The sequence below is a fragment of the Brachyistius frenatus genome, unplaced genomic scaffold (assembly GCF_029030835.1).
Source record: "Brachyistius frenatus isolate BFR_SWC_R1_liver_20210118 unplaced genomic scaffold, ASM2903083v1 Contig_85, whole genome shotgun sequence".
Taxonomy (NCBI): Eukaryota; Metazoa; Chordata; class Actinopteri; family Embiotocidae; genus Brachyistius; species Brachyistius frenatus.
In genome coordinates this window covers 987156-999644 of record NW_027210684.1, presented here as the reverse complement: position 1 = coordinate 999644, position 12489 = coordinate 987156, and the positions used below count along the sequence as shown (strand labels likewise).

Below are 12489 nucleotides of genomic sequence, written 5' to 3'. Positions count from 1 at the left end.
GCAGAATGTTACAAAAGGAAAAAATAAAACCCTGTTGATGCATTCAAATTGTTGTAGCACTCGTATGAGCTTGGTTTATGAAAATAGAAGGATTTGCTTCCTAATGCACTTAACACACACACGCACGCGCACACACACGCACGCACACACACACACACACACACACACGCACACACACACACACACACACACACACACACACACACACACACACACACACACACACACACACACACACACCACTATTGGAATTTCAGTGCGTCAGGTACAGATTAGTGTTCTCTGAAGCCAGCTGCATAGGAATGAGGCTGTCTAAGCAGGCAATTAGATCTACTTCATGCAGTTTTGAGTTGCTGTTGTTGGTGTTTTCAGTCAACTGTTTTCATCTTTGTCATAAAATATGCACAGACAAGGCTATTGTTGTCCTCAGTGGACAACTTCGGTGCATGTGTGAGGCCCAGGCAGGTAAGGTAATGACTCTCACTTTTTGCTGAAGATGCCCTGGTGCCTTTCTTCACTCCATGTCAGCACATTTAATGGACTCCAGAGTTACTTCTAAAGCAACTAAAAGTACTTAAGTTGCCAAATGAGACAAAGCAATGTCAGAGTGAGTTAGGAGAGCGGGACCAGGCCTCTGGGCCCAAATCAGTATTCCATGATTATTATTACTGTGGGTGGGTTCATAAGCTACTCCTAATTAGTTTTGGACCATACAATATATTTAAGATAATGTTATTGCACTTGTGCATACATGCTGTAACCAAGGTTACCATTCATTGTCAGTCATTACAATTATAAAAAACAGGTATACAAAATAGACACAAGTATATTCTTAGGGTTTGTTGTCATGGAAAATGAATCGTCTGACTTTGTATAGCCCATTTTTCATTCGACAGTTAACACACAGATGGGGGTAATAACATCAACGTCGGATCTATCATCAAACCATATCGATGAGGCAGCATTAGCAAACTGGACGAGCCCATAATAATGTCAGTCATTACAGCTGTGGATGTTGTCTGACAATGCAAGGAAGAAACTGCAATGACAGCTTTATTAGCGTGAAAAAGATAACCAGCAGATTGCTGACACATAACAACATTTGCACTTCGACACTGTAAATTACCAGAACACATTTTTTTCTCTTTCAATGATTTATGCACATGCCAAGTAATTTGGAGGGAAAAAAATAAAAGTCAGCTCACAAATAAATAATCCTGGAACACAGAACAGTCATTTTTCTGCGCAAATGATTGATTCGTGTGCTCTGCTTGGTTGAACAACTTAATCTGAATGCAGTTTGGCTCAGCATTCGGTTGAGCTTTTTTGAGATTGTGAACACTTTTCGCTTATTGCCAAAGGCCTGTTTATTGTGCACTTTTTTCGGTTGATGTTGACACTCCCTGCCAAGTTTCTGTAGCAGCAGAGACTAAAGTTGTAGCTTACTGTGTCTACAACAAAAAGTGAAGTGTCTTAGCCGCAGGCCAGCAGCTGTCTCCTGGTATTGCTGCGCCTTCAAGTGCTGAATTCATTCCTTCATATTAATATCATATGTTTTCACATCCAGTGCATTTGTCTTCCCTGCGATACCTTTGTTTCCTCAGGATGCTACTGGGTGTTAGACATTGTTTCTGCAAAGCAACAGTACAGCCTGTTGGGTTTAATGCTAAATGCTTTTTATCTCAGGCGGGGTGGACTTTGGATCTTCCACATTTTCTTGTCAAACCAAAGTGCATTCATTGTCATTGCCTCTACATTTGGAAACTATTGTTCATTTGTTCACAGAAATCAATAGGCGTGATGTATGACTCTGTCATTTGTGGATACATTTGATTAATTTGCTTAATGAGCAAAAGAAAATATGATTTTTGACACCCACTGGGCTTGGTAGTTATACGTGCTTTGTACATTAAGAGACAACAGCTTTGTAGCAGCTAACCCATTCAGTTCATTTGTTTTACACAAGCCAGTGCTTTGATATTTCAGGATTTACTTTTGAGTTTTAATAATGGGTAGTATTGAAATAATGTGTAAATATCTATTGGACAAAGTCACATTTCAATTTGGCATTTGTATTATTCTCAGCATGCCTTCTGGTTTTCTTCTGGTTTATGACTCTGAGGGATAATTAGGATGTCATTATCATTTGCATCATCGTTTTCTCTTCACTCTATTGCCGGTCCTAAATTGTTGTCATTACAAGAAAATTATATTTTTATTAAATGAGCTGGTCAGTGTCTGAAACAGCTTTTTGAATCCTGTGGGTATTCAAATTGGATACAAATTAGTCAAACTTTTTTTTTTGTATTGTAAAAAAAAAAGAAGAACAAAATCTGCCTTTCATGTTTGTGACTGAGCTTGTTTATTTATTCTATACAATTCATCTCATTCTGTTCATTGATATTGATGGTAATGGTTATTGTTGTTTCCATTTCCATCACAGTTATTCTTGCTCAGTAGTCAGTGCCCTTGTTGCCTCTGTTGCTTTGACACCGTCATCATCTCGACTGTTTGTTTGTATCCACTCCCTCTGTCAGAGTACATTGTCATTCTGCTGCCACTGTACTCTCTCCCCTCTACTTCTATATCCCCTTCTACATTTATAGTCTGGGAGCACTCAGCATAATAACTTTCTCGGGCTATAAGAGGTACTCATGTGTGCTGTGCATGCCTGGCTGAACATGCTGCAGTGAACATTTTGAAGGCTCTGACCTGTGTTGTCGGCAACATTGAACACAGCAGCTTTAGCTTCACTTAGCGAAGACTGACAAATACCCGCCGTGTGAGGCCGAGTCTTAATTCCTCAGGAGACACTTTTATTCTCCCATGTAAGTCGGGGAGAAACGCATTACATTCCAAGTGTCACCCCGGTGAGAGACGTGGAAGGAAGTGGGGGACAGTGATGGAACTTAACTACATGTGAGCACCAGCTGAACCCAGGAGCCCCGTTATTGCCACGGAATTATTATTTTTTGATCTCCTCTTGACTTTGATAATAATAATAATAATAATAATAATAATAATAATAATACACTTTATTTGTATAGCACCTTTCATACAAGAAATGCAGCTCAAAGTGCTTCACAGCAAGATAATTACATGGTGTTTCACATAAAAACAGATATAAAGGAACATTTAAAAATATATAAAAGAAATGAGAAAAAACATAAAATGCATAAGAAACCGATAAAAAGCACAATAAACGGATAAAATGCATAAAAAATGAATACAAGTATACTTGATTTGGGTCGTTATCTAGGATTCAATTCATGATATGAAGTAGCGGAAAAGCAGTTGTAGCAGTTGTATGTCTTGTGCACTTTTCTAGAAACTTTGATTATGCGCTGTAGGTGTTATTTCGGTAAGTTCCAGCTCCGTATCTCTGATAGGTCAGTACGCAATCACAGCAAAAGCTTCAGGTACATTTTCTCTTAACTGCCTCCAAAAGTACAAATATTCTTTTAGTACATTAGACAGACATGCTGTTGCACTTTGAACTACATCAAGTTATTCTAGTGTAGAACTATTACATTGTAGCCAACTCTTCTTTTATCTTTCTCTTCTCTCTGAAGCTCAAAGCTGTCCTTGACAGCTCTGCTCTACTCAGGTGTTGAGAGAGACACTTGAAAGCTTTGTTCCATGTAGTCGTGAGCCTGAAAAATCCAATCGAATACCTCTGGAATTCTGTGACTGCAGGTCTGGTTGAGTCGATTTCATCATCAGGATTGATGGTCCAGGTTTTTGCTCAGTTTATTAGAACTAAATATAAACAATAACTTAAAGCTTACAAACAATAACTTAGAGCTTTTATGTGTTGAATTCAAACATTTTCTCTGATCTGGGGACAAATTAACTTTCTGAAAATGACACCGATCAGTGCAATGCTGTTGTTTTCTGCAACAAATGTTGAGCAAAAGCAGCTTCGTTTTGGGATTATTTAAGTAACTTGTCATTGATTAATTTACTATAAATGAATTAGTGGTACGAGGTTGAGGTCCTTTTGTCTTTTCCACCCAACAGCCTCCTCCTAATAAGAAAACAATAACTCACATGATACAGATGTTATCTGAAGTGCATCACTTCTCTACCTCATAATTGTGTGGCTACCACAACAAAGGATCCTAACTGGCTTTCCATTTGCTTTGTTTCTGCCGTGCCATTAAGCAGTTTAACACATGATGTGCTACCACCGTGTAATGTTGTGTTAAAAGATTGTGGTCATTTCAGGTATTTCTGTGAAATCAGGTTGATTAGAGGGGCAAAGAGACGGTTTGAGAATTGGCAGGATTCCATATAAAGTGGCAGATAGATGCAGCAACAAATTCAACTGGATGGATAAAATAGAAAGAAGCAGAGAATGTGCTGAGTTGTGAAGCTGAGCTGGTCATAAACACACACTCTCATGGACATGGTGAATATGTTTGTTGCTAACTCACAGCAAATGTACAGTTTGCTTATTGTGTGAGGCAAATGAGTTCATTACATTTCTTTTAATTTAGCTGATGCTTTTATCCAAAGCGACTTACAACACACCGATGGTACACCATCGGGAGCAACTTAGGATTCAGTGTCTTGCTCAAGGACACTCGGGCATGTGGACAGGAGGAGCTGGGATTGAACCACCAACCTTCTGATTCGTGTGCAACCCACTCTACTGTCTGAGCTACAGCCTTCATTAGTGAGAATAATCAGCTACAGTGGTGCTTTGAGCTCAATGCTAATGCTATCTTGCTAATATACACAGGGACAATGTCAACATGTTGATGCTTAGCAGGTATGTTACATACTTGTAAGGTATTTAACCACATTAAGTGTGGTAGTATGCTATTGCTTGCTAATTTCACTTACTTCTAAACAAGAATGTGATCAACTAAAATGCTGATGGGATGATGCCATTAACAGAAACGTTATAGGATCCCAAAAATAATCATTTGTGATCCTTAAATGTCTGTCTGTCAATTCTTCACTAAGACGTGTGAATACTTCGCTGGGTTAGTGAAGAAAACTGAACTGCTTGTGGCTTGAGAGGAAAAGTCAGAAGTCACAAATGGATGAATGTCTTTGTCAAATTTCATGGTAATCTTTTCAGCAGCTGTAACACAAATGTTAACCTCAAATTAGATAACCAAAGTCAATAGGATTAATTATCAGGTAATACAATTTCATGGCAATATTTCTAATAGTCTGGAACCAAGTGGTGACTAACAAACTCCCAGAACAACCATGCCATCCACAGCCATGACACTAGCATTGCTGAATTCATACAAGCATTTTCTTACTCCAGTTTCTTGTGGAACTCATCTGTTTGTTTGTTGTTCTTTTTTTTTTTTTTTTTTAATATTTCATAATTTGAATACATTTATTTTTTATTATTGGTTGGACAAAAAGGCAATCTAAAGTTGTCACCAGTCGTTGTCTGAACTTATTTTTCCATCATTTGACATTTTCTTGACGAACAATAGAATATTTTGTTATATTAATTCATTATTAAGATATGAATTAATTAACTTAAACTGAAACTGTCTACATCTTTCTTTTTTAAGTGACTGTTTTGATTGAAGGTTTTTCTAAATGCTCAAACCTAAATTACACAAAACTGTCCCATTTCTATAAATGGTGTCTCTGAGCATTTGTTGTCGATCCTGCCTGGATATGACGGTTTCTCAATAGTGGGAGCTATTTAATATCCATGCTTGTTCCTCTGCCATTTTCCCTCAGTGTTCTTCAGCTCAGTAAAATTATTTAACTTAGTCTGTTGTCTCTTACTCTCATTGGACCCAATCAGTCTAAGGAACTTGCTCTTACCTTTGCTGTGTCAAAATCAGGGCCGCCCTCTTTCAAGTGGCTTCTACTAACAATATCCAAACACAATATACCTGAAGATACACTCAATAATCAAGTGACTATTACCAGTTCATATTAAAAGTGTGCAGAGTTATCTGATAAATTCCTGCTAAAAACTTACTGTAGGTCTATAAGCTAGCTCATAAGATAACACATTTTTTCTCAACCATGCAAATGACTTTTCCTCTATTGATAGCGAAGTCAGGCGTTTGCTCCGGCTCTTTGATCTCTACAACTATGGGATGGATTGCAGATTCCATTTTGTACAGACATCCATGATCCATGCTCAGACGTTCAGTCACCACGTTTACTTCCATCCTCTCATGATTAGAGCTGCAACGAGTGGAAGGTCTGCTGTGGATTTGGCTTTGACTCTTTGACTGTTCATTTTTTCATTTTTCTAGCCATCTGCCAAGCTGACCAATTACAGTTCCTTCAGTGCACACTCAGTAGCTCACGGCCCTGATATGTCGTTCCATTTGTGATAAAACACAGACTTTTGGACAGTCTATGTGATTACTTTAGTGCTTATCTGCATGTTTGCAATGACCATGTAACACAATGACAAATACAGCTATTGTGTAAGGGGAAAATAATTCTATATTTAATTTGGGACTTGTTTGCTTTCTGTTACATAGTTAATTGTACCTCACCCACTTTTATTTCAAACATTATTGCTACTACTGGTAGTAGAGGATCATTAACAGCAGAACACATGCTGGGCTGAGAGATCGAAGCAGCAACATAATTAGCCGAAAATCCAACAAGACAAAAACAAATCAAAATAATTTTAGAGGAAGTAAATGTGTTTTGCCGTTTTACATTTATCAAATTTGCAATGTAGTGTAGTTAATTGTCTTTTTGCTAGAAATTTATATTTTTGTTTCAATTCTAATTTAAGTATGTCTGCATGTTTTTTTTTTTTTGGGGGGGCTATAGTCCACTTATTTGTTTCTGTTTTGTAGTCATAGGGGAGTATTTTCTTCCTCAGTTTAGTGCCTAGACATTTTATTTGTCTTCGCTACAGAGCTTTAATGGCACACTGAGTAATGTTCCAGAGGACTTTGTTCCCTGCCAGCCAACATGTCTGTGGGGAAAGTGTGGAATGAATATTGCTTTATTATTAAATAAGTCGCGTGAAAAGCTGCTGAAACAATGGTGTCATCAAAAAATCCTTCCCACTTGTGAAGTAAAGCAACGCCAACATCTGTGTTGTCAGATAGTCATGGCTGCCAATAATATTTAAACTACACATTCATATTTTCAGTGCATATTGTTCTAAAACCAACAATATGAAAACTGATGAAGCTGCTGTCATGAAAAAGTCCTTCTCTGTTTGTCACATTGACATTGCTGCCAACTGTGTTTTCATTCGCCCATTGTTTCCGAGGGATCGTCTCCAGTTTAATCAAACACTGCCTCTTGGTTCGGGATTTTTAAAGCTCTTGTCACTGAGCAACGTTAGCATGAATTTTATTTTGATTCTCATATATCCCGCTGAGGCAGCAAATCTTGGCTGCTTTGATGGATTTTCCCCCTCACTTTGTGATTCGCAATCCGCTAACACTTGTAAGACAAGCTTCAATACATGCCCTCTAAATATAGCTAATGCCTCAGCTAAAACAGCTGAAATGCATTATGAGCAAATTGTATTGTAAAATCAGTTAGTTTATGAGTGTGTTTGTACCTAATGTGGACCATCAGCCCTCATCCTTGAGATCATACAGTAGCTTTAAATGACAGACCAGTCAGGCTCCATTCTTTGCTGATTTTTATTACGAAATGGTACGCATGGGATTATCCTCCCAAACAAAGCTGTGCATTCTCCCAAATTTGTACATTTATCCTGCACCCTTCTTTTTCTGTAGAATGGCAAAGCCTATGTATTGGCATTTTCTATTGACAGGAAAAAAAGAGACAAAGTAGCTCATAAACACAGGAGTCATGGTGGTACTTTCCAGCACAAGCTTACATCAAAATGTGCAGTGTGTTTGTGTGTTTATCTGTTCGTTTAGTTTTTATATTCTCCATTTCACATACTGTGTCATCCTCAATTTAACATTAGTTGATTAAAAAAAAAAAAAAAAAACATAGATAGAGGACCATCCATCTATGCTTTTCAAATGAATTAACTTTGACACATTTCACTTACCCATTGGACCCCCAAATATTACCAAGCTGCAAAATATAAAATACAAATTTGTGCAACCGGTTTTTAACAAAAAACTGTCAGGTTGTCACAGATAGAACTGATAGCAATATACTATTATTTATAATAACATAAAAATTCATTTTTTCCCCCTAAGATTACTAAAAGGCCAGTTATCCAGCAAAAGCGCTGATTATTAGATGTTCTGGTCTTTCAAATATGATGGTTTTTACATTTTTTTTTCTCTTTTATGTCACCAAACATTTAATATTTTGGGCTTTTATGCTTTTATCAGACAAACAAATAATCTGACAGCTGCTAACCATTATTTCTAAGAGTCCAATGTGAGGTCTTTAATGTTATCTAACATTTTATAGACTACATGATGAATCGGTAACATAATGACAATATCATGAGTCACAGAAGTTGGACGTTTGAAAGGGTTAGAACAAGATAGCATCATAGAATCAGTCTGAAGACACTGACAGCAGAAGTCCTATTTAAAGTTGATCCTGTACTTTTTATTTATATTAAAACTAATGGAATTAACCTCTTCAGGAAAAGCAGACTGATTAAATATAGATTTTTGTTACCAACATCTCTTTACCATACATTATGTTTAGGCATTCATTTTACTCATTGTTTAGATACAGCATTTCTGGATCAAGATTTGAAGGACTTATGTACCAACATTATAATGACAAAAAACAGCCTACCATTAAAACAGCACAAGCTGAATCAGTGTGTTACTGATTCAGCTTGTGCTGTTTTAATGGTAGGCTGTTTTTTGTTATTGTTGTTTATAAAAAAACAAATGACCAGAACAAGCAACAAGTGCATTTATACACAGCTGAACCACAAGAAAGGAAAGTTATTGTAAGAAGGTGAACCTTGTGTTGAACAGAACATCCTGTTTGTTTTTCCATTTTCCTGTTTATCTTTCTATTTCTGTAACTTTTTATTGTTTTGATGCAGGGCTGTGTCTAAAACAGGTGGCATTAAACATTCCACATCATGCTGAAACATTAAAACGTAGTGAAACAGACAATTGAAAATAAAAACTCAGGAAGGAATAATACCCTTAAATGGCAGACCTTAGATCCAGCACACTGAGAAAGCACTCGGTCTCAACAGTCAGATTCATTTGCATATCCTTGCAAAAATAACTAACAAGACTCAAGCTTTTTTTAGTTGTTTCCGTTCCAGGGAGTGGACTGCCAAGACTGATTCCGGCTGATCACTGGCCTCAATTTGCATTTTAAAGTTAATCAAAGTTTAGCTCTGTATGGAAGCAGTACAAATGTGCTTTACTGATTTCAGCAATTTTACTCAAAAGTAGATATTTCGGTTTCACAAATGTTCTGCTCTAAATGATGATGTGACTGGATTCTCACCCATAGTCTACCATCAGACATATCCAGAGCTGCAACAGCTCCACTGCAGCACCGTCTTACAGCAATTAGACAAATACAATTTAGTGCAATCGTTTACATTTAAACCATTCATTCAACAAGGGACAAAAATGTTCTGTAATTTAAAATGCAGCTCTGATTAGTCCGCTGTATTTACCGTACAGTGCGTAATACTTGCTTATTCTTTTGGTGTGTGTCTGTTGATTGAAAATCTACAATTTGCTCGTGCACACATTCTGCACTGTCATATCAGCTCTTTTCAAGCAACATTTTCACAGCTGACGACACAGTACAAGGAGCTAAACTCACCTAAACTAAACATATTCATGTTTAATTACCCCTCTGCGTTTCCTGCTATGACGAGCTAAAGTGATAACGTGTATTTCGAGTCTCCACAGGGAAGGTTTAACTCTACAAGGCAAACTTTACAGGGTTTTGTATAACAGCTTGGTGGTGGTGGGGGCGTGGGGTGTGGGGGGGTATGATTCTCTTCTACTGCATTCCTTGGACCTGCAGGTAGAAACCAGAGGGCAGGCTGAGACTGCATTCTTTTTTTTTTTTTTTTGCAGCTGTATCTGCAGGTTTTGTGTGGGTGTACTTCCTGAGGAGGTTCTGACAGTTCACTCTCTCCACATAGAGGAATTTCTGAATCTGAAGCAGAATGTTTCATTTAAGCTTTAATATATGATAAGTGAAGTTTCAGCTCAGCTTTCATCCCCATTAGCCTCCGTTTCAAGTGCTGAATGAAGAAACTTTGCTGATCTGATCTGTTTCCATACCGAGTCCAGCGGTGGGTTCATCGTCAGTTCTGGCTGCTCTTTCCCTGCCATCTCTGAGAGGCTGACTTGTGGAAAAACTCCCCACCATTTGTCCAGAACTCTTTTTTTTTTTTCTTCATTGGAGGTATATTTTTGTGTGAATCCAACAGCGGGTTCAACTTTCTTGAACCCAGACGGTGACTCTGGGACGGAGGCAGACAGCGAGCCTCAGCTGGCCTTTTACACCGACCCAAACCGCAGTCGCCGCCGGAGTCGAGGTATGAGAAATGGTAATGCCAACAGCGCGTGGGGCTCAGGGGGTAAGGAGGACTCATACACCTACAGACAGCTTATCCCGCCGTCTGATGGTATTCCCATCGTCACGACGCATGACTCGTAACCTTTTCAGTGCATATAACAGATGGCTCCAGTGTTGTGTATGCTCATGGTTTACACTCCGAAAGGAAACATTGAATTTGTGTATATGCTGTTCATACACGTAGGTGTGTGTAGTGGTTGTGAGCATGTAAGACTGATCTCAGTGCATCTGCATATGTCTCGTTGAATGAAATCAAAAAAATATAATGAGATCAGGGGTTTTCAGTGCAGAATATTTTGACATGTTGCATCATACAACCAAAAAGAACACCTTATTTTGAAATAATATTTCACACAAATATTATTTCTGAACAGGATCCCATGCAAATGCTGTCAAAGTGAAGTGGTGCAGCACGCTATATCTGTAAGCATGTCATGTTCTTGCAGCTTTGATGTACAGTAATGGGGTGTGGAAGAGAGACAGAGGAAAAAAAGAAATAAAGAGACAATGCCCTCAAAATAATAGCTGCTGTCAGAAGGCGTTACAAGCCTTTATGAAGCCTCCAAGCCAATTATCTCCCCGTCATGTGCACAGGTGTCACAAACACGGCAGAGCCTCCAGAAGTGCAGCCAACACCTTTAATTAGAGCGAAGTTTAAGAATAGAATAAAGTGGTTGCAACACTGCCCTAACAATGTTGTTCAGATCCAGAGGAAAGGATGATTCATGAGGCATGACATGTTGAGAGAAGGATGAGAATAATTAAATATTCCTCTTTTTTATGTAATAGTTACGTGTCTGATGAATATAACTTTTGCAATATTTATAAAAAATATGAAATATAAACTTTGAGAAGGGAAGTCAAAAAGGTGACATCATGCCCCAAATCCAGTTTCTGGGTAAGTTACTTGATTAAATAAAACGGCTTCATACATAATACGGTAGGTCAGCTTTCTACTTTGGCTTTTGTTTAAAGGATCGCCTTGGGCAGCTTTTGAATGAGAAAGTTCTGCTGGAGTAATTTAAAAGTGACAATATAATCTAGTTATTCTGCTGGTGAAAAAAAATAGCCACTTGAAACAAAGCGTGAGTGGCTATACTCAAGGTCACTGTGTGATTCTTACTTGCGTGTGTGTGTGTGTGTGTGTGTGTGTGTGTGTGTGTGTGTGTGTGTGTGTGTGCGTGTGCGTGTGCGTGTGCATGTATGCATGCCACTGTGGGTATGAGGTCACGTTTAACACTTTCTCTGTTGCACTCTGGAGTAAAAGAGATAAGGCGAGCTTTCTCAGTCTGGCCGAGAAGGAGAGCGAAGAAAGAAGGAAGGTTGCAAAACAACCTCTGAACTGTTTTTTATTGAGGCCCGTGTCTCTTTTTTCTCCCCACACATCCCAGCGTGGGTGTTAATACCCTTCAAAGGTAAACCTTATTTCTGAGCCACCGAGCCATGCCTCGTCTAAACCTCCCAAAGGCTTGAGGTTTTTGATCCGAAGGTCCTTTTCATGGGCGCTGAGCCCAATTTTTTGGCTTGTTTGTAAAATGACTTCCTGTGTAGGTAGTGTGTGTATACATTTGTGTGACTGTGTGCATGTATGTTTATGGTATGGGGAGGTGTTGGGGAATGAAGCGCTGCCACTGCTTCACATATCTCTTCCATTTCTTGTTTCCACCTCCCCCTCTCCCTCCCTGCGTTTGTTCCCAGCAGCAGGTTCCCCACGGAGCCCCATCAATAAGACCACCCTGACTCTGATCAGTGTCATCAGCTGCGTGATCGGCCTAGTTTACTCCTCTCACCTCTCCTGCACCCTCTCTGTCCGGGTAATCTTACATGTGCCGGAGCACCTCATTGCTGACGGTAAGTCAGATTGTGCACTCAGCCAAACACACCCCTGTGGGCAGGGAAAGCCTCGGGGGGCTGAGCTGGCATTTTTCTACCGCACTCCGGGGGGGGGTTCAGCTCGCTATATCTCTCAAACCGAGTGTCTGCGCTTTGCGGTCGAGCTGCTGATTT

At 38.9% G+C, this 12489-nt stretch overlaps 1 protein-coding gene across 5 annotated transcripts in view; it reads left to right on the top strand.

Moving 5' to 3' along the window:
- The window catches only part of astn1 (astrotactin 1), a 399600-nt gene that overhangs the window by 102680 nt on the left and 284431 nt on the right, over positions 1-12489 (top strand). For 2 of the 5 annotated variants that reach the window (XM_069709823.1, XM_069709822.1), the window contains exons 6-7: positions 10334-10483; positions 12184-12333. In XM_069709823.1, coding sequence (XP_069565924.1) covers positions 10334-10483; positions 12184-12333 — 300 coding nt within the window. The remainder of the gene's footprint in view (positions 1-10333; positions 10484-12183; positions 12334-12489) is intronic. The other 3 variants (XM_069709824.1, XM_069709825.1, XM_069709826.1) reach the window with 3 other exon arrangements.